The 25,715-nt window shown below is 49.0% G+C and overlaps 1 protein-coding gene across 4 annotated transcripts; it reads left to right on the forward strand.

Annotated features, from left to right (window-relative positions):
• Positions 1–808: 808 nt before the first annotated feature.
• Positions 809–24,515, forward strand: LOC121339058. Of its 4 annotated transcripts, none has more exons than XM_041410529.1 (9): positions 809–940; positions 7,846–7,915; positions 8,552–8,611; positions 9,749–9,817; positions 10,447–10,506; positions 11,272–11,439; positions 11,977–12,141; positions 12,499–12,654; positions 23,283–24,515. In XM_041410529.1, the coding sequence occupies exons 2-8, from the start codon at positions 7,846–7,848 to the stop codon at positions 12,609–12,611; spliced, it is 705 nt and encodes a 234-aa protein (XP_041266463.1). In that variant the 5' UTR covers positions 809–940; the 3' UTR covers positions 12,612–12,654; positions 23,283–24,515. The 4 variants fall into 4 exon arrangements, with proteins under 4 accessions (XP_041266463.1, XP_041266464.1, XP_041266466.1 ...); XM_041410530.1 differs by having other exon boundaries at positions 10,456–10,506; XM_041410532.1 differs by having other exon boundaries at positions 9,749–9,790.
• Positions 24,516–25,715: the final 1,200 nt, after the last annotated feature.

Consider the following 25,715-nt stretch of genomic DNA (forward strand, 5'->3'; position numbering starts at 1 on the left):
CATAAATCCACTCAGTGCCTCCTTCTTGGCCAGGTGTCTGTAAGGTTGTTTTGGAAATGAGTCCCACACTCTGATTAAATTCTTTCATGGGGCACTGTGTGCCAATAACACTCATTTTCCGAGCCCAGGACAGTGTCCCAGGCAGAGACATGGGACACAGGCTCTGTCTGCAGTCATCCAGCCGTTGTTCTCACCACCACAGGCACACAGCACTTGCCCTGCTGGGTTTGGGGTATAGTCAGTCTGCCAGGCCTCCCCATACTTGTATTCCAGCCCTCCCTAAACAGGGTTTTGATTTGGGACATCAAAAACTCTTTCATTTGATATTTATGAGCCAAAATCCTCCCTAAATTAGTGTTTCTCAGCTCCCTAAATTGGTGTTTCAGACACCAAAATATCCTTAAATGCATGTCTCTGAGCCCAAAATCTCTCTAAATTGCTGTTTCTGAGCTCAAAATATCCCTAAATTGAGTTCTTTGAGACTTGGAGCTCCCTCTCTTTTTCTTTTTTTTCTTTTTTTTTTTTTTTTCCCTTTAGCACCCCCCGAGACAAAAGCTTCACAAAATCAGTGTTAATTAGGGATTTCTACGCCATGAAGTTCCCAAATCCAGTGTCCAGAGCCCTGACGTCCCTGACTGCAGCCCTGTGCCCTGTCTGCCATCAGCCCCCGGGATCGCTCCCGGTGCCCTCCCGGCGCATTCCCGGTGCCCCGGGAGGCTCCCGGAGCAGGGAGGGGCCGCTGGCTGCGCCCATTCCCCCCCAGCCGAGCATTTCCACTTTCAGTTTTCAGGATTTACGAGAAATCAGCGTCAAAGCGAGAAAGGAGCTGCGGAGGGGAGGGAGGAGCCCGCGGGGGCGGGCACGGGGGCGGGCAGGGTGCGATATACCCGGGTGAGCGGAGCCCCCGGCGTGGAGCTGCTTCTGCCCAGTCCTGTCCCAGGTAAGCGCCAGCCCCTCTCCTGTTTCCCCGCGGTTTGCTCCTTCTGCTCCCGAAATTGATGTTTCTCTGCCCAAAAGCTCCCGAAATCGCTGGTTTGGAGCACCAAAGCTCCCTAAATGGGGACTCCAGAGCCCAAAATCGGCTTAAACTGGGTTCTTTTTGGAGCCCAAAAGCTCTCTAAATCGTTCTTGCTGATCTGAAAATATCCCCAAATCACTCTCCCTGATTCCCAAAGCTCCCGACAGGATTTTTTCTCAGCCTTGAACTCCCCAAATCAGGGTTTTGTAGGTCTGCGTGTCCCTAAATTGGTGTTTAAGAGCCCCAGTGCTCCCTAAATCAGTATTTCTGAACCCAAATGCTGTTTCAGGTCCCAAAAAGTCCCCAGGTGGCTTTTCTGAGCCCCAGTGCTCCTGAAACTTCTGTATTCTCAGGTGTGAAGTTCCCCAAATGCCTGGTTCTGAGGCCAGAAGCACCTTGAAATGGTATTGCTGAGCCCCAAAGTATCCTAAATTGCTGCTTTTTAGCCGCAAGTCTCTGGGCACTGATTTTTCTGAGCCCCAAAGCTCATTAAATTGGTGTTTCTGGGACCTGAAGCTCCCCAAGTTGCTTTTCCTGATGCACAAAGCTTCCCAAGATCCCTTTTTGAGTACTGCAGTTCCTTAAACGTGCTTCTGAGCCCAAGAGCTCCCTAAATTGGAATTTTGAGCTGAAAAGCTGCCTAGGGGGGACTTTCTGAGGTCAAAAGTTCCCCCAGTCAGTGGTTTTAAGCCAAATGCTCCCTAAATTGGTGTTTCTCAACCCCAATGTTGCCTAAAGTTTGGGCTTGTTCAGAGCCCAAAATCTCTCTAAATCATTGTTTGGGACTCCAGAGCTCCCAAACTTGCAGTTTCTGAGCCCAAATGCTCCTGAATGAGAGTTTCTGAACCCCAGAGAGCCCAAAATTGCTTGATCTCAGAAGCTGCCTACATAATTTTTTTCGGGTCCAAACCCATCTCTAGATGGCTTGGAAGGCTGTTCCTGAGTTCTGGTGGAATGCAGATGGAGGGAGAGGCTCTGCCAGGGGAGTGTCAGGGAGGATGAGGATGGGAGGTGTGAGGAGCAGCTGGCACACCTGGAGATCCTCAACAGGATGGGCAGAGGTTGACTTGTGTGAGTGAGCAGTGGAGGGATCAGAGAGGGGGGGCACTGCCTTGGCAGCTCAGAAACTCCCTGATCATCAGGGAGAGTTGGCAGAAGAGCTCTGGGGCAGCCTGGAGGCGTCTCCAGGCAGTGAGCAGGTTCCCGTGGGAATGGCAGCTGCCCTGGCACCCATGGCCAGGCAGAGCAAAGGGCTCCGGCAGCCTGGGGGAGCTGGGAGCGATGGCCCAGCAGAGCTGCCCTGTGGGGGAACAGGGGGATGCTCACGGGCACCCAGTCCTGCCCCACAGGGAAGGGCTGGTCAGGGACATGCTCATCAGGGCCAGCCTGGGCTGTCACAGCCAGGAAATAGTGGGGTCCAGGCACCAAGGACTGAGGCCAGCACCAGAGCACAGGGCTGGGGCTCCAGAGACTTTGATGGGCTGAGCCAGGTGGTGGCAGGGCCAGCAGCAGCTGAGGAGGGTTCCCACCCCCACGGGCTGCTCCCTCCCCCCCAGCACCTCCTTTCTCGGCTTGACGCTGATTTCCCGTAAATGCCTCTCAGGAAATCTGATCGGCTTCACAGGGCAGCCTTTTCCAAGGGCAGGAATGGTCCCTCCAAGAGCCAGGAGTAAAGCACTCCTCTCCTGAGGCTCTCGGCTGAACTGACCGAGCTGCAGGGTGGAAAGGCAGCACAGGGAGGTGGAGCCAGCAGCAAAGCAAGCCAACAGCTCCCGGGGCTGTGTGAGCAGGAACACAGCCAGGGGAAGGGCTGAACCCCTGCCCAGCACATTCACACCACACCTGCCCAGCGACACTGGGGCTGTGGCACTCAGGCCCTGGTGGGTCACTGCCATGGTTTGGCACTGGCGCAATGCTAGTGCTTCTATGAAAATATCTTCTTCTTAGTGGCTGCTGTGAGATGGGACCAGAAATACAGCAAAGCAGGCTCCAGATTAGGAATAAAGGAAAAAACTTTATTAACTTAGCATATGTGAAAAGGAACACATACAGAACTCAGAATGAAAACCTTCCAAAACATTCCTCGTCCTCCCCCTAATTTCCACCACAGCACAATGAGATAAAACCTTAGATTCTCAATCCAGTTACCATCCCTCAGATAATCAATTCTCAGTTCATCAAGGGGAGAGGAGTCTTCCTTGTACCATAGGCTGCCCCAGGAAACACAGTTGAAACCTCTTGTCTTGTTTCCATGTCACGCTTGGCACCGCCCAGAGAACATTTGCCTTCGTGGCTTCTTCCTTTCCACATCCAGTGCTCTCACCACTGCACATGGACCAGAGCTGCTTCTAGGGTTCCCCTTTTAAGGATGCTTTGCCCAGTTCCAAAAAAGCAACAGTCTCTTACTTTCGGGACACCAGTCCCCCTCAAATTCACGCCCTGGGGCCGAGGGATCGTGAGAACAGAGATCTTCTTCACTGAAGACAGAGGGCACCACCACACCCTCCTCAGCCGTCTCTGTTCACGCACTCCTTCACATAACATCACTGCACTCTCTTGGCTCAAAGCCATTGCCTCCCCCTAAATGCAGTCTTTGTGTTACATGAAATTGGTTGTCTATGGCTATGCAAGAAAAGTCCAGCCAAAGGCCACTCCATCATCTCCTCCCACCTAGGATTCTTTATCTTCTTCTGACATCCTTCTCTTGCTCAGACCTTCACCACACTTGCCCATTTCCTTCTATGTCATGTCTGTCTCTCTTCTCATTCAAATCAAGGAAGGTTAATGTTCCGAAAAGCCTTCATTGTCTAAGAAAAGGGTTAAAATCTCAGGCTTTGCTTGCTCAGGACTCTTATGGCGGCCGGGCACCTTCTCCCTGCACCCCCCCTTCTCCTTCTTGGCCGTGCTGCCAGCACATGATATCAAATTCAAGGCGGCACAGGCTCTCTATCTCTCTCTCTCTCTCTCTCTCTCTCTCTATCTCTCTCCCTCTCCCCCAGGAAAGGGGGGTGCTGCCTGACGTCCTGCAGGGGCTCCGGCCTGCCTCAGCTTAGGCCGCATGGCTTCCCCTCCTTTCCCCAGCCCGCAGCTGGGCAGGGGAGGCCTGACCTCTTTCACAGACCGAACCAAAAGAGAGTTCCTCTGGGAGTTCTCTGCTTTTAACCCCCTGTGTTCTCAGAGGCGTATCCATGTCTCCAACATCCACACCAGGTGCCAATATTCAAATGTGAGCACTAATTGGTTTGACCACAACCTCCCAAAAAACTCACTTCCTTGTTAACCTAAAACAGTCACTGAGGTGGCAATCCTCCAGCTGTGCTTCAAGTGCCAGTGGGATTTCCTTAAGAATATCAGTGTCTGCACCAACAAAGCCACAACGAAAGCGTGGCCCTGCCCGAACAGGAGTGTCTGCAGCAGAGCAATCTGCACAGTCGGCAGCCGCCCCTCTGGGCAAGGCGCGTGGAATCGCTGTTGGCAATCCGCAGCAGTGACACCGCTCCTCACACGGCTTCCCAGGCAGTGCCCGTCCCTGGGCTGGGCACTGCTGAGCGCCTCAAGCGCTGTGTCCAGTTCTGCCAGAGGGGACTGAGTGGGAAAAGCTCCCTGGGCCATGCTGGGGCCTTCACTGGGCTATGCTGAGGTCTGAAGGAGCTCTGCTGCCCTCCAGAGTCCCCAGGGCTTTCAGTGTCTTTGTCTCATCAAGGCCCAGCTGTGCTGCAGAGGGTGAGGGACCAGAAAGTTAATATTTCACAGAATTCCCACTGAAAGTCCATTGTCCCTTCCCGCTCACAGTCTACAGACACTAATCCAGCTCCTAATTCATTCCTACAAAGAGAAAAAATGGTCAATTCAGGCCTTATTTATTTCATGGGTTTTGTGTCTGATAGCAAAAATTGTTGCCATGACTCTTGCTACACTTTAAATGGGAGAAAAGTAAAAAGTAAGTAGCATATTGATTAGGCACAGCCTGGATGCCATGAATACATTATGGCCAATTGTTTGTTTCTTTGATCTTGGCTGATCAGAAAAATTTTTAGTCTGAGTATATAATGAAAAATTATTTCATGGAGTGAGTAGAACTTATTCTTTTAATTTTTATATTTTATATTATTAGCTCACCTTAGCACCCCAGGAAAAGCATAATGAGATTTCACCACCACTCATACAATCCTCCTGGATTTAACTCAAATACTGGTATTAATGTTGTATTACACTCAATGCATAATTCAAAATGTCTAATTTATTTGGCATCTGTTGGCAGACCAGACTCTGTTGGTCTCTGGGCAACATAGCCATCACTGACAATGCAAAAGAGAGAGTTTCTTCTTTTTTTGTTTGTTTGGGGGGGTTTTTTTGTTTTGTTTTTTTTTGGGTTTTTTTGGTTTTTTTTTTATTTTGTTTTTTGTTTATTTTTTTGGGGTTTTTTTGGGTTTGTTTTTTTTTAGGGGTTTTTTTTTGTTGTTTTTTTTTGCCCAATTTTTCTGTCTCCTCTCTCCCCTGCCCCCACTCCTTCCTTTTCCTTTTCCTTCTCCTGCCCTCTCCTGTCTTTCCCCCTGCCTTTTCTTTTTCCCCCTCAAAGCTTCAGCTTTGGCTCAGGAGTGCTGATCTGGCCCTGCATAAAATAATTTTGCTGTCTAAACCAGTTGTCAGTGCTCCTTCCAAATATGAGGGCCAGAGAGAACAATGTGTCTCTGACTGTGAGAAGCGGGGTGACCCATCCCTGGAAGCACAACCATCATTCCATGAGTCGTGACCTGAGGTAACGTCTGTGTTCATCAGTTATCAATGGCAGAGGCACATCCAGGACAGCTCCACGTGCACATCATCTACTCACTGTTACTGTTTGAGAAGCCATCACACTGTTGCTCAGCTTTCAGGAGAAAATCCCTCCAACTCTGAGCGTTTTATGCCACTTATATGCTTTCCCTCCTTTCAGACCAGAGCAAAACAGGAAAAGGTAGTGGGAGGAGATAGAGCAGGGCTCAATGCTGGGAAATCAGCCCTGGCATCTCCTGTCTGACCTTCAGTTAGACCCGTGGCAGAGCCATGGTCCCTGGGGCTGTGACTTCTCTTGGGTCCGTGCTGGCATTTCTCTATTTCTAATCCTCAGTGGAGCTCTTTTCCTCACTCAGGTCTATCCTCCCCTTGAACACCAGGAAAGCTTTCTGGACATGCAGCAGCTTTTGGCAAGGGATTCCTTAATTCAGTCCAGGTCCTCCTCCTTCTCTGGAACTTGGCCCTGGGCAAAGAAAACAGAAAGTCACAAGGAGGAGACAGCCCAGGGAAATGGAGTGCAAGGAGAGGGAGAGCAAAGCACGGCAGCGAGCTGTGCCCTGAGCAGAGCTTTCCTCACTCCTGAGCAGTCCCTGTTTCTGCCTTCACCTCGTCCCTGCTGCTCTGATGGATGTGCTCAGAAGGGACAGGCAGCTTTGCTGGAAGTGTCAGCAGGGCCCTGCTTTCTGCAGCCAGCTGTGCGGAAGAGGATATTTAGGAAACTCCCCAGTCTGACCCTTCCTGAGGCTCTCTGGCCATCAGACTCCAGCCACCAGAGGTGTTCAGTGCTGGGACCAGAGCCCCTCCACAGCAGAGGTTGCAGTGCCCCAGTGGGCCCTGCTGGACTCCCCGCACCCCCCTCCCACAGCCAGCCCCTGTGTCCTCCCTGGTTCCAGCCCAGGTTTCCCAGAGCAGTCTCAGCTGTCTGATTCCATAAAGCCATTTATTCCCAGTGCAGTGACACAGGAACAGCCTGAGCTGTTCCCCCAGCAAGGGAGCCCCTCAGTTTTATCCCCTCACAGTCTCCATGCCCAAGGCCTGGCTCTTCCTCCCGAGCCCTTGGCTCCTGCTGGGTCTCTCGGTGTCCCTTCCCCAGCTGTGCCACCACTCTTGGTGCCCTTTGTTGTGCTTTGCTGGCAGGTCACGAGCTCTTGTCTCGGGCTCCCACCTGGAGCTCAGCTTGCATCTGGCACTGCAGCTGGCCCAGCCACCTGCACCAGGTGTGTTCACAGCCAGGAGAGGGGAGAGTGGCACTGAGGTGGTTTCAGTTTTGTCTTTGTTACTCAGCTTGCTGCTCTGTTGGGAATTGCTCAGAAAGCAAAGCAATCGTCCCCAAGTTGAGTCTGGTTTGCCCGTGGTGGCAACTGGAGAGGGATGTCCCAGGCTCTAGGTCAGCTCTTCAGTCGTGATTTTTCCTCCTGTCCAGTTGAGGAGGGGGAGTGAGAGAAGTTTGGTGGGTGTCTGGCAGCCAGCCAAGGTCACTTGTCCTTTCTCCATTGATTTCTTCATAGCTGGTCAGGATAACCTCCAGGATATGAGTCTGAAGGAATGGAAAATGGTCCCTTACCTCTGTGGAAAATTGTGGCTGGGGTTGAACACCAGATTCTGCACTCTGCAAAAACAGAAGGTCCTAATTTTGACCAAGGAAGATGATGTGTGTGTCTGTGAGAATTCTCAGAGCTCCAGGGCAGACAAGATGGCTTAGGGACTAGCTGGGAGTGCAACAGAACATCTTATCAACTGCATTATCTTCTCTAGTGCTGGGCTCACCACAGAGATTTTGCCCCTCTTTTCCCTTGCATTGCAGAGTGAAACTAGAGAAAAGGATACAGGAGACAAGAAACAAGGACTGAATATCCTGGAAAGAGCTAAAGATCTGTTTGGACAGTGATGGAAGGGAAAATCAGTAAATTTAAAAACCCTGAGTAGATCAGAGGTTGGAGTAGTATGAGGGATATATGTGTCCCAAGAAAGTTCTTAAAAGCATTTTTTCAATCCTAAGGGGAAATACCATAGTGAAGCTTCCTCTTTTTAATTTTTCTTTTTCTTTTCAGATGAACCTAATGGCCACAAGAAAAAGGAGTTCATGGCAGCATTACCCTGGAGGCCAAATGGAGTCCAGAAGTAAGTGTGGACTCATGGAATCCCATGGCTCTTTTCTGTGGCCATCCTGGGGAACCCTTGGGATGGGATGTGTTATCTCTGAGAGAAGTGAGGCCACTGGAGGTCACTGCCCTGAGCACATTGCCTGCAGAACCCCTTCCAGAGCCCAGCAGAAAGCCTGGCCTTTGGGGTGGGATCAGTTTGGTCACAGGGGTGACCTCCTTTGACCAGGGACACATCCTGCTCTAGTGGGGGGTGTTGCTGAGCAGGGCTTTGAGGGTCAGGCTGTGAATGTGCCAAGGGACACTGAAGGGTCCTGGGGGGTCCCTCTCCACTCCTGGAGTGAGAGGCAGAAGAGTCTCACCCTCTCGTGGGTGGCTGTGCTCTGGTGGGACTGAGGCACCTGTGTGGTGCCTGAGTGCTGTGCCAGCTGAGGCAGCTCCCTGGCCCACGAGAGCCTCAGTGGGTCCCGAGGGTCAGGAACCCCCCAGCACTGCTGTGGGGCTCCTGCTCCACAGGAGCGGCTCCTGAGCCAGCTGTGGGATATGTTCTGCCCTAAAACCTGCTCAGTGCAGTGCTGGAGTTCCTTGGGGAAGGGTCCGTGTTAAATGTTCTGTTTTGGTTTTGATTTTATTTTCATGTGTACCTGATGTCCAGTATCTGCAGCTGCTGGCCTTCTGGCTGAGAAAGGTGTAGAAATGCTATTTGAGGAACTATGTAAGTGTGCTGGATCCCATTGCTCTTGTCTGTGGCCATCCTGGGGAACCCTTGGGATGGGATGTGTTATCCCTGAGAGAAGTGAGGCCACTGGAGGTCTCTGCCCTGAGCACGTTGCCTGCAGAACCCCTCCCAGAGCCCAGCAGAAGGCCTGGCCTTTGGGGTGGGATCAGTTTGGTCACAGGGGTGACCTCCTTTGACCAGGGACACATCCTACTCTAGTGGGGGGTGTTGCTGAGCAGGGCTTTGAGGGTCAGGCTGTGAATGTGCCAAGGGACACTGAAGGGTCCTGGGGGGTCCCTCTCCACTCCTGGAGTGAGAGGCAGAAGAGTCTCACCCTCTTGTGTGAAAATGCGGGTGTTAAAGTGTTAGGTGCTGCTGCCTGTCTCTTGTCCCCTGCAAGCCTCTCCTGTCGAAGGGCAAGCTGAGTTAATGCTCAGGCAATGCAGTCAAACCTTCACTCAACCCTTACTGCAGCTGGCTCAGCGATAGAGGCAAGAAAGGCTCTTGTGCAAGGTTTCATTCCAGCGGGGTAACACGGTTGCTGATGGACAAAGCCAGGGAAAGAGGATGAACCACGTGGAGCAGGCAGCTTATAAAGGGGATAGGGTCGGGGGCAGAGCTAAGGGGTGGGCAGAGGGGCCTGGCCACCAGGGGTAGGGGGGTGGCCACCAGGGGTACCAAGCCAGTGACAGGGAAAGGAGAAACCAGAGGAAGTTGCAACACCAAGTCCATGGGGGAGAGTGTTTTTCCCTTTGGGAGGGATGACTGTATGGTATGTCGTTAATGTTTCCAGGGCTGAGGGCTTGGGGATTGACCAAGGTGGGAGAGTTCATGGGATGCTACACTCGTGCGTGGCTGTGCTCTGGTGGGACTGAGGCACCTGTGTGGTGCCTGAGTGCTGTGCCAGCTGAGGCAGCTCCCTGGCCCATGAGAGCCTCAGTGGGTCCCGAGGGTCAGGAACCCCCCAGCACTGCTGTGGGGCTCCTGCTCCACAGGAGCGGCTCCTGAGCCAGCTGTGGGATATGTTCTGCCCTAAAACCTGCTCAGTGCAGTGCTGGAGTTCCTTGGGGAAAGGTCCTTGTTAAATATCCTGTTTTGTTTTTGATTTTATTTTCATGTGCACGTGATGTCCAGTATCTGATGATGATGACGATGATGACTATCGGCCTCAGAAAGGTGCAGAAAAGATGTTCTACAAAACCTGTAAGTGTGCTGGATCCCATTGCTCTTGTCTGTGGCCATCCTGGGAACCCTTGGGATGGGATGTGTTATCCCTGAGAGAAGTGAGGCCACTGGAGGTCTCTGCCCTGAGCATGTTGCCTGCAGAACCCCTTCCAGAGCCCAGCAGAAGGCCTGGCCTTTGGGGTTGGATCAGTTTGGTCACAGGGGTGACCTCCTTTGACCAGGGACACATCCTACTCTAGTGGGGGGTGTTGCTGAGCAGGGCTTTGAGGGTCAGGCTGTGAATGTGCCAAGGGACACTGAAGGGTCCTGGGGGGTCCCTCTCCACTCCTGGAGTGAGAGGCAGAAGAGTCTCACCCTCTCGTGGGTGGCTGTGCTCTGGTGGGACTGAGGCACCTGTGTGGTGCCTGAGTGCTGTGCCAGCTGAGGCAGCTCCCTGGCCCACGAGAGCCTCAGTGGGTCCCGAGGGTCAGGAACCCCCCAGCACTGCTGTGGGGCTCCTGCTCCACAGGAGCGGCTCCTGAGCCAGCTGTGGGATATGTTCTGCCCTAAAACCTGCTCAGTGCAGTGCTGGAGTTCCTTGGGGAAGGGTCCGTGTTAAATGTTCTGTTTTGGTTTTGATTTTATTTTCATGTGTACCTGATGTCCAGTATCTGCAGGTGCTGGCCTTCTGGCTAAGGAAGGTGTAGGAATGCTATTTGAAGCAATCAGTAAGTGTGCTGGATCCCATTGCTCTTGTCTATGGCCATCCTGGGAACCCTTGGGATGGGATGTGTTATCGCTGAGAGAAGTGAGGCCGCTGGAGGTCTCTGCCCTGAGCACATTGCCTGCAGAACCCCTCCCAGAGCCCAGCAGAAGGCTTGGCCTTTGGGGTGGGATCAGTTTGGTCACAGGGGTGACCTTCTTTGATCAGGGACACATCCTACTCTAGTGGGGGCTGTTCTTCACAATTGGTAACATTTTCAAAGACATAGCACATCCCTTCTGGGGTTTCCTTTCCTTGCTTTGAACAATTAAGGAGGAATCTCACCCTGGGCCTAGCTACAGGGACAAAAGGCAGAAGCCTTTGTGCAGGTGAGTGCCAGTCCTTGCCCACACTACCTGGATACTAAACCCTACCAAACAGGAAGGAGATCCAGAGGTCTATTGTGCATGAGGGCCCAGTGGAGTCAGATTGAGCAATCCCACCTGTCCATAAATTCCCATTTGCTAAGGCCTCCAGCCAGTCCTTTGTTATATTGCCCATCCCTATGCAGATGCCCAGGATCCCAGGGTGCAGAGATGTCCCAGCAGAGGGCTTTTCCCAGCACAACCAGGAGGAGAGGAAACCAAAAACCAACCTGTCAAAGACCCAAGAAGAGACTCTCAAGAAGAGACTTTAAAACAGAGGATTTGATCATCCTGAGGCAGGATGGGTGCTCTCCCCATCAAATGAGCAATGTCCATTCCCCACTGACACCAATCCTTTTCTACAGGAAGGGGGAATGAGGAGAAGACCATGAAAGCCCTGGAATATAAGAGAGATGAAACCTCCCAGGAGCTCAAAGAAACAGTGAAAGCCTTGCAGGATTGTCTCAAAGAATTACGGGAGTCCAGACAGCATGAACATGAGCTCTTCAGAGCATACCTGGAGAAGAACCAAGGTGAGTAGGGCCATTGCCAAGTAGACTTTTTTGTGCTGGGAATTCTCACATTGCCTGATGCTTGTCTTTGAACACTAAAGGAGGAATCTCACCCTGGCCTTAGCTACAGGGACAAAAGGCAGAAGCCTTTGTGCAGGTGAGTGCCAGTCCTTGCCCACACTACCTGGATACTAAACCCTGCCAAGCAGGAAGGAGATCCAGAGGTCTATTGTGCATGAGGGCCCAGTGGAGTCAGATTGAGCAATCCCACCTGTCCATAAATTCCCATTTGCTAAGGCCTCCAGCCAGTCCTTTGTTATATTGCCCATCCCTATGCAGATGCCCAGGATCCCAGGGTGCAGAGATGTCCCAGCAGAGGGCTTTTCCCAGCACAACCAGGAGGAGAGGAAACCAAAAACCAACCTGTCAAAGACCCAAGAAGAGACTCTCAAGAAGAGACTTTAAAACAGAGGATTTGATCATCCTGAGGCAGGATGGGTGCTCTCCCCATCAAATGAGCAATGTCCATTCCCCACTGACACCAATCCTTTTCTACAGGAAGGGGGAATGAGGAGAAGACCACAAAAGCCTCGGAATCGAAGAGAGATGAAGCCTCCCAGGAGCACATGAGAACACTGAAAGCCTTGCAGGAATGTCTCAATGAATTAGAGGAGTCCAGACAGCGTGAGCGTCAGCTCCGAGCAAGGCTGGAGAAGAAACAAGGTGAGCGGGGCCATTGCCAAGCAGACTTTTTTGTGCTGGGAGTTCTCTCCTTGCCTGATACTTGCCAAGGGTCCCCCCTTGAAGTCCTGTCCCCGTCTCTCTCCCTTTCCCCAGTGCCCTTCTCCTGCTGCCCCGCTCCTGGTCCCATGCTGGGGCACATGTGAGATCAATGTTTCCCTATTGATGACCAGCAGGGAGAGGAGCTTCCCTGATCAGAGCCTGGATGTGTCTGTGCGAGCAGAGACCCTCTGTCAGGGACATTAAACCAGAGCCTTTGGGTATCCTCGTGTCAGAGAGCTTGTCTCCCCCTCAAGAAGGAATCATTAGTCACCCAGTGGCATTGTTCTTTCTTCACAGGAAAGAAAGAGGAGGAAAATTCAATTGCTGAGTTGATTAGCCAATTCCGGCAGCTCTCACAAAGATTTGAAACTCTGGAAGAGCGTTTGCAGAAATCGCCAGAGTCATCATAGCATGAGTTTCAGCTTCTCAGAGCAGACCAGGAGAAGTAATAAGGTGAGCAGGGCTATTATTAAGCAGACTTCCATCTGTCTGAAGGCAAAAGCTGCTCTACAGGCCAACCACTGTGTGAGCCATTCTTGGGAACCCTTGGGGTGGGATGTGTTATTCCTGAGAGAGGTGAGGCCAGTGGAGGTCTCTGCCCTGAGCACTTTGCCTGCAGAACCCCTTCCAGAGCCCAGCAGAAGGCCTGGCCTTTGGGGTGGGATCAGTTTGGTCACAGGGGTGACCTTCTTTGACCAGATTTTAGTACTCCTTGGACCTCAGAGAAGTTTGAGCCAGGAGCCCTCTGTCTGGGAAACAGAATTATCACACATCCTGATTTACTGTTTCCTTTTGGAGACATGAGAGCAGAACTAGTTAAGAGAATGGAGTGGGCAGGAGGGGAGTGTGAGAGTGGTCTCAGAGCAGATAGTTGGTAACTGTTTGGATCCCCCTCCAAAGTGTCTTATTAGGGGACACATCCTGAGAAATATCAAAACCTGGAAATTACTGTGGACAATGAGCAGATTTTAAGGCACTCTGAAAATATTGCAATGGGGAAGTTTCAGTTGGCACCAGGAAATTGTCATAGAGCAGCTGGGCTGTGGTGGGGAAGGTGCATCCCTACAGCAGATGGGACCAGTGTAGCCCTGCAGCTACAGCCCCTCCCATTGTATGGCAAACCAGAGAGGTCTCCTGCAGGGAAATTCATCTCCCTTTGTCTTGCTTTGAAAGACAGATGCCACCAAGGAAGGCGGCAACCTGCCTTGGAATAAAAAATGTGACCACCTTCCTTCCAAAGTATTATAACTTCAAAATTATTGGGCTTTCAGGCAAAGATACGGGAAAAGGAATAACAGTTCTTTACTAAGATATATATGTAAAACAAGGCAAACAAGCAACAGTGGCAGCAACAACAAACAGAACCACAGACTCAGTGCCAGGCAGAAGCACAGACCCAGTGCCAGCCAGGAGCACAGACCCAGTCCCAGCCAGAAACACCCAGTCCCAGCCAGGAGCACAGACCCAGTGCCAGCCAGAAGCACAGACCCAGTGCCAGCCAGGAGCACAGACCCAGTGCCAGGCAGAGGCACAGACCCAGTGCCAGGCAGAAGCACAGACCCAGTCCCAGCCAGAAGCACAGACCCAGTGCCAGGCAGAAACACCCAGTGCCAGCCAGGAGCACAGACCCAGTGCCAGCCAGGAGCACAGACCCAGTGCCAGGCAGAGGCACAGACCCAGTGCCAGGCAGAAGCACAGACCCAGTGCCAGGCAGAGGCACAGACCCAGTGCCAGGCAGAAGCACAGACCCAGTGCCAGCCAGGAGCACAGACCCAGTGCCAGGCAGAGGCACAGACCCAGTCCCAGCCAGAAGCACAGACCCAGTCCCAGCCTTCTCCCATCTCTCAGGCACTTTCCCCTTTGGTGCAGTTCTGGTCACAGCTGAATAGGGTCTTACTACCTCCCCACTACATGGAGCTGTTGTCTACACTCAAAATATGGTCCCTGTTTTTTGATTTACTACAGCCTCTCACTCAGCTTGTAATAGTTCATGAGTACTGGGGAGCATCCATTCAACTCCACAACAAAGAGTTAGAATTGGTGCTTGCCCTCCATTTGTGTTTGAACTTGTCCCTTTCTCTTGACAAATTTTGCAACCCGCTTGCCGCTTGGGCGAGCTACAATGCCAGAGCTGGCCACAGTTTTTCACACTGACATCGTACCTAGCTTGAGTGTTTTGCCCTAGGGTGCTTTAAGCAGGGAATGTGACCAGGAATAAATCTGGCAAATGTCTCAGCAGGGACAGCTGATGGTTTTTCTTTTTGTAGGTCACAGGCAAAACCAAAAATTCTAGGATCACCTATGGACCCCGTGTTTGTTAATCTAGATAATCCTGATGACCCTGACTGGGGAGGTAGCAAACCACTGCCCCGGAGTTTGGAAAGCCTCTGGCCTATGGGAATACAAAAGAATCTAGAAAGCCCACAGGGAACTCCCTGCTAGTCTGGATTGATGTGCAGTTGCTTGTGGTTTACTTGCCACACTGACCTTGTGAGTTTCATTTAGAGTAATTTTCAGTCCTTTGATGACTTTCTAGTCACGGGGTTCTGCTACTGGTCTTTTTATTCTGCTAGCATGGGTCCATCCTCATTCTGCAGTTCATACAGCTGATTCAGTGGTCTGCAACACCTGAAAGTGACCTTCCCTTTGAGGGGTTAAAGGTTGGTCTTTCCATGGTTTAACCATTACCCAATTCCCAGGATTGACATTATAAATTTTGAAATCTAGGGTAGCAGTCTGAGGGAGCATCCCTTTTCCTCACTGTTCCTCTAAGGTTTGTGCTTTAGACAGAACATATTTCTTGACTCTGTCCTCCCCTTCCTCATAAGTGGCAACATTCTTTGGTGAAATCAGAAAGGGTAAGCCAAACATCATTTCATAGGGTGAAATCCCTAAATCTGATCTAGGTTGTGTCCTTCTTCTCAACAAGGCTAGGGGTAGGCATTTTACCTAAGACATTTCAATCATCAGTTTATTTAGAGTTCTCTTGAGAGTTTGATTCATCCTTTCAACCCACCCTGAACTTTGTGGATGCCATGGAGTGTGTAATTCCCATTCTATACCCAGAGCTTGGACCACCTGCCATAGTATTTTTGATGTGAAATGGGTTCCTCGATCTGCGTTGATGTTGTTTACTATTCCATACTGGGGAATGATGAGTTCTAGGAGAGTTTTACATATCATATTGGCAGTAGCTTTAACTGTTGGTACTGCCTCTCCCCAGTGGGTTAGATGATCTACTATTATTAGCAAAAATTATCACCGTTGTACTTGAGGGAGTTCAGTGAAATCTACTTGGATGCTTTGAAAGGGTTGTAAGGCTAATTCTTACCCTCCTCAGCCTGCTCCCCTCATGGCATTTCTGTTTACTTTTTGACATATTGCACAGTTTTTTGCTTTTCAGTTACTTGCTTAGCTATTCCAAAAATTCCCATGCAACCCCAGTTTCTCAGGAACTGATCACTCAGCGCTTGGATACCTCAAGGAGTCTTACAATGCCTGCTCTCTAACATTTTCTTGGCTAATGGTTCATTTAACTGTCTCCTGTAAGATAACACCCACTTACCTTTGTTGTCTTTTTTGCTCCTATTTCAAGGAATTTCTTTTCCTCTGTCTCACTGAATGCTGGTGTATCCTGAATTTCTTCAGTAGGAGTCAGTATCATCATCACGTTCTCTTTCCCCTGACTCGGCTGCATTTTTAGCCTCTAAGTCTGCTAAGTTGTTCCCTCTTATTTCTAAGGTGGTCCCTTTCTCATAGCCCCCAAATACCCACAACAGCAATTTCCTCTGGCAATTGTAAGGCTTCTAATACTTCTGAGGTAAGCCTTTCATGAATTAATCCTTTCCCTTTTGAATTTAGCAGTCCTCTTTCCTCCCAGATTTTCCCAAAGGTATGCACCACCCCGAAGGCGTACTCAAAGTCAGTATACACAATCCCCCTCTCTTGTGTTAATATTTTGAGCACCTCTTTCAAAGCCTACAATTCACATGCTTGAGCTGACCAGCTGGGGGATAACTTTTCTGTATTTACTAATATACTAAAATTACTAATTTACTTTACTCTATTTACTACTTTTTCTGTATTTATTAACTTCTCATCTGCTATACATATCCTGACATTCACTGCCCCTGATTCACCCTCGAGGAGCCATCGATGTATAATCATTTCCCCCTGAAGGGGTTGGGCTGTCACATCTTCTTTCACTTTGGTTTGATAGTTTATAATTTCTAAGCAACCATGCAATAGCTCTTCCACTGGTTCTCCATACAAAAACTGGGCAGGGTTGAGATGCTTATGTGTAGTTAGTTCCAGACCACCTTTGTTTATTGAAATTGCTTCATATTTTAGTACTCGAGAATCAGTGAGCCACTTCTTAGCTTTCTGGTTCAAAATATTTCTGACTGCATGTGGGGTGTGCATTTTTAATTTCCCCCCAAGTGAATTTTCTGCTTTCTTCTACTAGTAAGGCAGTGGAGGCAGCTGCCTGGATACAGGTTGGCCACCCTCTGCTAACAGGGTCTATCAATTTTGACAGATAAGCCACTGGTTTCTTGGACCCCCCCTCATTCTTGGCTAGGACTCCATGGGCTACCCTATTTTCCACACCTACAAATAGGTCAAAAGGTTTATCTAAAGCAGGAAGACTTAGATCAGGGACAATAATCAATTTTTGTTTTAAACTTTCTCTGTTTGTCTTCTTTTTCCCACGTCATTTCCTCTTTTACTGATTTTTCATAGAGGAATTTAACAGCTTGGGTGTATGCTTCTATTCATATCCTACAATAAATATCCCAACCAGCCCAAAAAGTTTTCTGATTTCCTTTTTAGTTTTTGGTTGGGGAAGTGAGGTTATTCCTGTGATCCTTTTAGGATTCAATAACCTACTCCCCTGGCTCATTATATGCCTTAAGTATTTTACTTCATTCTCCACTAATTGAAGTTTTTCTTTTGATACTCGAAGCCCTTGGTTTCCAAAAAAATTTAGTAACAATATGGTGAATTCTCAGACTTTTTCCTTGTCCTCCCCTGAGAGAAGTAAATCATCAACATGTTGGATAAGTTTTACCTCTGGTACTTTGGGGAAACATTGCAGTACTACTTCTAAGGCTTGTCCAAATAGCTCAGGGGATTCAGTGAATCCTTGGGGTAATTTGGTCTGTCTGAATTCTTGCTTTCTCCCTGTGTCGGGACCTTCCCATTCGAAAGCAAATATATCTCTGCTTTCTCCTGCTAGGGGACAGGTCCAGAAGGCATCTGTGAGGTCTGTCCCACTAAACCACCAATGCCATGGGGGAATTTTACTCAATAGTGTGTAGGGATTGGGCACCACTGGACATTGATCTCTAGTTTGTTTATTTATTTCTCTCAGGTCTTGGACAAGCCTGCATGTCCCATTTGATTTTTTTACTGGTAATATGGGGTATTTGGGGAGACATGCATGGTTCTAAAATTCCATCTTTAATCCTTTCTTGAATTACTGTTTGCAGCTCTTTTCTGGGTGTTGCCTTACTCGAATCAGGCAATCTGTTTTGATTATTATAGGCATTATGTTTAACTTGCCCCTATTTCCAGGCTTGGGCCAAACTGTTTCCTCATTTTGTTTTTTGTCTTCTCCCATTTTCTCTCCCCCTGGAGGCACCTTGATACTAAACTGCACTTGCAAATCCCTCCCCAGCAAATTACATTCTCTCCCTGGTACTAATAAATCATCCCCCATTCCTACTTTTTTTTGTTCCCTCAACTATTCAATTTTTATAATTGGTGCTTTAAATTCTTCTCCTTTTGCCCGTACTACTTGAATTTGGCTTTTTTTGCATCCTTTTGGAATTTTACAGACACATGTCCTCTCAGCCCCTGTATCTTCTAGAAATTCAAATTCCTCCTTCTGGGAGCCTACTTTTAGAGTTATCAAGGGCTCCTGCTGATATTTTGACCTCAGGAGACAGAGCCCCTGACCACCCCTATTCATCCATTTCTCAAACCTCCTTAAAGGCTTTCAGGTCTTTTTCCCTCTGTGTGCAGTTCCACTTTAAATGTCCAATTTCTTTGCAATTGTGACAGATTGGGCCCTGGTTGTTAAATTCCCTTTTCCCCCTCTTTATGGCCTTTTTCCCAGGGAGCTCTGTTCCCCTTGTCCTCCCGGGCCTCATTTCCTTGTGGGAATGGCTCCTTGGGCAAACGGCAAGTTTGCCTCAGCAGGAGCAGCCGCCATTATTTTAGCTTTTGTCTTTGCTTTTTCTTCATCACCCTGTACATATACCTTCTGGGCTTCTTTTAACAGGTTATTTAGTCCTTTGTCTTGCCACTCATCTAGTCTTTCTAAATTTTTTCTTCTGTCTGGCCAAGCATGAGTGACAAAGGTCACTTTTAGCAGAGCTTGTCCAGCCTCTCTGTCAGGGTCCATTCCTGAGTATGGTCTCATATTTCTTTTTAACGTCTCCAGCCATTCAGCTGGAGTCTCCTCCTTCTTTTGGTGTTCAGCAAATGCCTTATGGGCATTTTGAGTTTGGGGAACAGCCTCCCTAATTCCCCTGGTAATTAATGTTTATACTCTGCCATGTTTTGCCTTCCTCTGGGGTTATTGTGGTCCCAAATCGGGCACTGTAATGGCATTTTCTCCTCCCCGGGGGGTCTGTTTGCATGTTCCCTCCCCCATATCTGCATCCCTGCTGCTGGGATCATTTGTCTTTCTTCGTGTGTAAACAAAAGGTTTATTATAAATTGCATTTTGTCCCAAGTATAAACATTGGGTCCCAAAAATTGGTCTACTCGTTCTGCTAATCCAATAGGATCTTCTAGTAGAGCTTTTAATTCTTTTTCAAAGGCCCTCACTTCAGAGGAGATAAGTGGGGCAGTTACAAACCCAATTCCCCTTGTGCCCTTCCCAAGGGTACTTCCTGGAGGGGGTGTAGTGATACTTCTTGGTCCTCTCAATTTTTTGGTCTCCCAATTTTTTGATTCCTCTCACTGGACTGCTCTTCCCCTGGTATTCTTGCTGGATCCATCAGAGTGTGGAGGGGGTACATTGGGTGCTGGTGGATATGGAGGAGATTGATAATCTAAGGGGTCTCAGTTTTTTGCTTCTTTTAATTTAAATGTATTCTCTTCCCCCAGAGAGGCTTCCCCTCCAGCAAGTGGCAGAATCCTTCTGTTCCTGAGTGATTGCTTCTTTAGCATTCACAAAAATGTTCAATGCTTGGCACATCCCCCTCTCAAAGGAACCATGTGTAAAGCTCCATGTATATCTCCTCTTTAGTCCATTCTAGCATACAATAATGTGTCATTTTTTTATGATACATTATATTTTTATTCTTGGTGTCAGGTTTATGTTCCCACTGTGCCAATTTTATCCCAAGGGGGCTATCGGAAGGTATCTTTATTGATGCTTTCTTGCTTCCCTTTCTCCTGGGGACTTTCTCCTTGCTTGCCTTGTGTCCCATTTTTTAGTTTATCCCAAAACGTCCCTTACACCCCTTTTTGTCTCTCTTCTTGCTTAGCTTCTATGTAAATCTTAACTTTACACTTCTCACATGTCTTGTCCCAGTCCTCCTCAGATACATCCAAATCTAGGAACCAAATACTGTCTCCCACACACTATTTTAATTATTTCTGCCTGGTGTGATTCAATCAATGCCTCCCACCAAGCTTTTCTTTTTCTTGGGCTGCCTATTTCCCCATGTCCTAGAGAAATTAAGAAATTAAAGGTCTGATTTCTGGTCCTTAATTCCACTCTTTTACACTCCCAGCACCAGGCACTCTCACCAGTGGCTGTGCAATACCACCTCTTGTGACACATTTTACACTCACACGTAACCCAAGGTTCACACCCAGATCCAAAACTAGCATAAAATTGCACTCGTACAAACAACGCAAAATCTTTATTATAAAATGACAAACACTTGGCTTTTCTCCAGCTGTTCTGGTCACCTGAGAAACAGAACCGCGGATCCAAGCTCCTCTCTTGCTTCGTACCAGTAGTTCATTGTAGTGGGTTTGGTTTTCCAGTTTGAGATTTCCCAGCCAGCTCACCAATTAACGTGGTGGATTTCAGTGCTGGCCAAGCAGCCGTGCACCCCTAGAATACCCTTACTCATTTCCTGCTGTGAGATAGGACTGGCAGGAAGGCAAAGCAGGCTCAAAATTTGAAAAGGATGTAAAGAAACCTTTATTAACAGTAACTAAAAGAAAGAGGAATGAGAATCAGAATAAAACTTTTAGAACACTTCTCCTCCCCCCACAACCTTTTCTTTCCCACTCCCAATGCACAGAAACAATTCAGTCAGTTTAGCACTTCTAGAATAGTCTTTCTACAATTCACTTAGGGAGAGAAGTCCCTCTTGTTGAGTTTATGGAAATACGGAAACTGCTCCACCAGAAAAAAGTTCTCTCATGGCTTCTAATTTTCAGGAATAGCAGCCACCCAGGAAATCAGCAATCATGGAGTCCCTCCCATCTTTTCCACAGCTTTTCCACAGCTGGGTTTATGGACCATGTCAAGTTATGGGGTACTATTTTAAGGATGAGCTGTTCAAGAGCAAAGGTTCTCTTTATCTCAGATAATCTCTGGGAACAGAGGTCTTCTTCTCTCCCTGGGGGCACAGGGTCTCATGACTCTTCTCTCTCTGTGTGTGTTCAAACTTTTTAAATTCACAGCTATTTCAGCATTTGCCTGCTTCAACACAGGTTTGAACAACCCACCCCCCGCAATAATTCTTCAATGCGTTATAGGGAAAAAGGTCTGATGGATCAATTATATTCTCCATAGCTTTACAAGAAGATTTCAGCCCCAAGACAAAGACATCTCCTCATCCTTCCCATCTGGGGTCTGACTTCCTCTTCACTGACCTCAGTATCTTCATGTTGTTTCTTTACGTCTCTGAACTTCATCCTGCTCTCTCACTCAGGGAGGGATTGATGCAGTGAAAGGGTTAATATCTCACCTGGGGGCTGCAGAGAAGTTTTTGGTGGAGCTGGGCTGGGCTGGGGATGGCCAGGATCTCAGCAGCCAGACCAGAACTCAGCAGCCAGCACCGGCGTGGGGCTGATGCCTTCTCCTCCTCCTGCCCGGCAGCTGCGGGCGAATCTCAGCGCTGGTGGAATCTTGGCCTAGCTGGTCTGGCCCGGGGCTTTTTTCTGCTGCAGAGCCACCTCAGGGTTTTTTTGGCAGCCGTGCAAGGCGGGGAGGGAATGGCTAGTGTGAAAAGTGCATATTGTATGGCTCTATGCATATGTATTATGTTGTATTGATTTGTAGTGCTGTATTAACATTTTTACAGTGTGGTAAATGTAGTTTTATAGTTAAAAGGTAACTTTTGTAGTTAAAATAGGAGCTATGTATGTGGAATGGGTTTTTTAGGAAGGAATGAGGTACTCGCACCATGGAGCAGCCACAGGACACCTAAATCCTTCAGAGAAAGAGAATTTATTGCTCTTTTATCAGGAGAAGCGAACTTCTTCCCGCTTTGCTCAGCCATAATGACACCGTTAGGATTAAGAGGAAGAAGTTGACACTGACCAGACAGAATCCTTTGTTTGAATGGAATTTATACATCATGTATGAAGTATATGAATATGCAACAGGCTATGGTTTTTAAGGGTTAATCCTCTGTTAACCTGCGTCCTTTTTCGGCCTTATTTTGCCCAGAAAAGGTACCCAGACTGTCCATAACTCTTTGTTCTTCTTGTCCCATATTGTCCTAATCTCAATTGTTCAAATTTTTGTTACTCTAATTATATTGCTATTTTTGTAACTGTTTTATTACTATTAAACTTTTAAAATTTTAAAAACAAGTGATTGGTATAGCTTTACAAGAAGATTTCAGCCCCAAGACAAAGACATCTCCTCATCCTTCCCATCTGGGGTCTGACTTCCTCTTCACTGACCTCAGTATCTTCATGTTGTTTCTTTACGTCTCTGAACTTCATCCTGCTCTCTCACTCAGGGAGGGATTGATGCAGTGAAAGGGTTAATATCTCACCTGAGGGCTGCAGAGAAGTTTTTGGTGGAGCTGGGCTGGGCTGGGGATGGCCAGGATCTCAGCAGCCAGCACCGGCGTGGTGCTGATGCCTTCTCCTCCTCCTGCCCGGCAGCTGCGGGCGAATCTCAGCGCTGGTGGAATCTTGGCCTAGCTGGTCTGGCCCGGGGCTTTTTTCTGCTGCAGAGCCACCTCAGGGTTTTTTTGGCAGCCGTGCAAGGCGGGGAGGGAATGGCTAGTGTGAAAAGTGCATATTGTATGGCTCTATGCATATGTATTATGTTGTATTGATTTGTAGTGCTGTATTAACATTTTTACAGTGTGGTAAATGTAGTTTTATAGTTAAAAGGTAACTTTTGTAGTTAAAATAGGAGCTATGTATGTGGAATGGGTTTTTTAGGAAGGAATGAGGTACTCGCACCATGGAGCAGCCACAGGACACCTAAATCCTTCAGAGAAAGAGAATTTATTGCTCTTTTATCAGGAGAAGCGAACTTCTTCCCGCTTTGCTCAGCCATAATGACACCGTTAGGATTAAGAGGAAGAAGTTGACACTGACCAGACAGAATCCTTTGTTTGAATGGAATTTATACATCATGTATGAAGTATATGAATATGCAACAGGCTATGGTTTTTAAGGGTTAATCCTCTGTTAACCTGCGTCCTTTTTCGGCCTTATTTTGCCCAGAAAAGGTACCCAGACTGTCCATAACTCTTTGTTCTTCTTGTCCCATATTGTCCTAATCTCAATTGTTCAAATTTTTGTTACTCTAATTATATTGCTATTTTTGTAACTGTTTTATTACTATTAAACTTTTAAAATTTTAAAAACAAGTGATTGGTGTTTTTCACAGGTAGGATCTCAGCAGCCAGGCTTGGGCTCAGCGGCTGATGGCCTCCCCTCTCTCTGTCCTGCATCCACTGGGCCCAGCCCAACCAGGCCAGGACGGGGGCCTTGTCACCGCTTTGGGACCAGAAGAGAAAGAGGGATTTCCCAGGATTTTTCTTTTTTCACATGGGTGTTCACAGAGGCGTATCAGCTTTCTCAGTGGTTTAACAGATTGACAATTCTCAGAGTTAATTACTGATTGTTTTTTTTGTCAGACACGGAGGAAACTGCCAGCAGCTTCTCTTTGAATCACTTCCTGATGCAAAACCAGGACAGGTGGTCATCTCTCATCTCAAGGAAGCCCTGAGGAAAGCATTTCAACAGGACACGTGGAACATCAATGAGTCTCTCATCCTCTGAAAAACTCAGATGCTCTTCTGATCATATATGTCTCTTTTTTCTCATTGTGTGTTATGCATGAAATATTATTTTCAGCTTAAAAATATTATTCTTATCACTCTGCCAGTGTTACTAACACAAAACACCTCCTCTACATATGGATCCAGCTCACCTGTATAAGCAAACACAAGAAAGAACCCAGCAGGAATTATTGTCTCTGCTCCTATTTGTCACATCTCCTCTGGAGCTGGAGGTGCAGCCCCACCCTTGGCAGGGCTCAGGGGGTCACAAGCTCAGCTCCCACACAGAGAACTTGCAGAGCCTGTGGTGCTCCTGTCAGCCTCAGTGCCCAGAGCCTTTCTGGAACCTTCCCCCTGGAGCTGCTGCTTCCCTGCAGCCCGGGCCGTGGCCAGCAGCAGAACTGGTGTGTGCAGAGCAGCAGAGCCAGCTCAGGGCCCTTGGGCAGCAGGGGCTGGGGCAGCAGGACAAGCCAGCCCAGCCAGCCAGGACACCCAGCTGGGGAAAGGATGTCCAGGGAGGAGAGCAAGGGAGCGTTTCTGTGCCTGCAGGTGGAATCCAGAGGAAGCTGCTCCTGCAGGAACCAGCTCTGTCCAGGCCCCTGTGTCCCCTGTGCTGCCCTGGACAGAGTAGCTGGCACTGGGTGGGCAGGGGCAGCCTCCTGGAGCCAGGAGCAGGAGTTCTGCACTGTCACTGAGCTCCGTCTGCCCTGCCATGGGAGCTGCAGCCTGGGGCTGATGTGGAGGCTGAGCTCCCTCCCTGCCCCTCTGCAGCTGCTGAGCCCTTCAGGGCGGCCGGGGCTGTGGGGTGAGTGCCCCCAGGGCTGGAGTGTGGCTGTGACAGCCTGGTCAAAGAGCAAAAAAATGGGATTTGTTTTCTCACAATGGACTTGTGAGATTTCAGGGAGTTGTAGAGAAACAATGATAACTTGTTAGTATAAACAACCTTCAGGTGGTGTTTTCCTACTCTCTTTTTCTGTTCTTCTCTGTTTGTGAGAAAAATGTTTTGTTAATTAACCAATCGAGTAGAATGTATTGAACCTAGTTATAAAAGAACTTGCATATTAAAAGCTGCTGCTGTTGTGCAAACCAGCCTGCTGGTGGATTTGTCATTTCTTGCTCAATGGTGACACTGGAGAACCCCAGAGCAGGCACTGCCATGGGGCTCACCCAGAATGGGCTGGGCCGGGCTGAGGGCAGGGGAGGTGGGCAGATCTGGGCAGAAGCTGTGCTGGGCTGGGAAGTTCCCAGGAGATAAAACCCACCCATGCCAGCTGAGCTGTGTGGCTCTGCAGGGCCAGGACACGTTCCTGCAGGTGTGTGCTGCTGTGCCAGTCCCCTGGCAGGGATCTCAGACAGGCAGGGGCCGGGGCTGTGGGGTGAGTGAGTGCCCCCGGGGCTGTGGGGTGAGTGCCCCCAGGGCTGGAGTGTGGCTGTGACAGCCTGGTCAAAGAGCAAAAAAATGGGATTTGTTTTCTCACAATGGACTTGTGAGATTTCAGGGAGTTGTAGAGAAACAATGATAACTTGTTAGTATAAACAACCTTCAGGTGGTGTTTTCCTACTCTCTTTTTCTGTTCTTCTCTGTTTGTGAGAAAAATGTTTTGTTAATTAACCAATCGAGTAGAATGTATTGAACCTAGTTATAAAAGAACTTGCATATTAAAAGCTGCTGCTGTTGTGCAAACCAGCCTGCTGGTGGATTTGTCATTTCTTGCTCAATGGTGACACTGGAGAACCCCAGAGCAGGCACTGCCATGGGGCTCACCCAGAATGGGCTGGGCCGGGCTGAGGGCAGGGGAGGTGGGCAGATCTGGGCAGAAGCTGTGCTGGGCTGGGAAGTTCCCAGGAGATAAAACCCACCCATGCCAGCTGAGCTGTGTGGCTCTGCAGGGCCAGGACACGTTCCTGCAGGTGTGTGCTGCTGTGCCAGTCCCCTGGCAGGGATCTCAGACAGGCAGGTGCAGCCTTGAGGAGGGTGGTCTGTGGCCTTGGTGGTATGGCCAGTCTGAGAAGGTGCCCCAGGGCTTTGACCGTCCCTCCAGCCTCTTCTGTCAGCCACTTTCAGACCTCACTGAGGGCACTCACTGCAGTTTATTGGTCTGTTTGTTCTGTGGTTTTCTCCTTCCTCCTGCCGATTTCAGCACCGGTGTAGCAGCAGCATCAGCCCTGCCCCAGCTCCCTCCTCACCCAGCCCTTGGCAGACCCCAGAGCAGGGCACTCCATGAACCCAGGCACTGGACGTGGCTGGAGAGACTGGACACTGAGGTCTGGAATGGACACTTTGGTGGG

This window comes from Onychostruthus taczanowskii, unplaced genomic scaffold (assembly GCF_017590055.1).
Source record: "Onychostruthus taczanowskii isolate IOZ18803 unplaced genomic scaffold, ASM1759005v1 scaffold325, whole genome shotgun sequence".
Taxonomy (NCBI): domain Eukaryota; kingdom Metazoa; phylum Chordata; class Aves; order Passeriformes; family Passeridae; genus Onychostruthus; species Onychostruthus taczanowskii.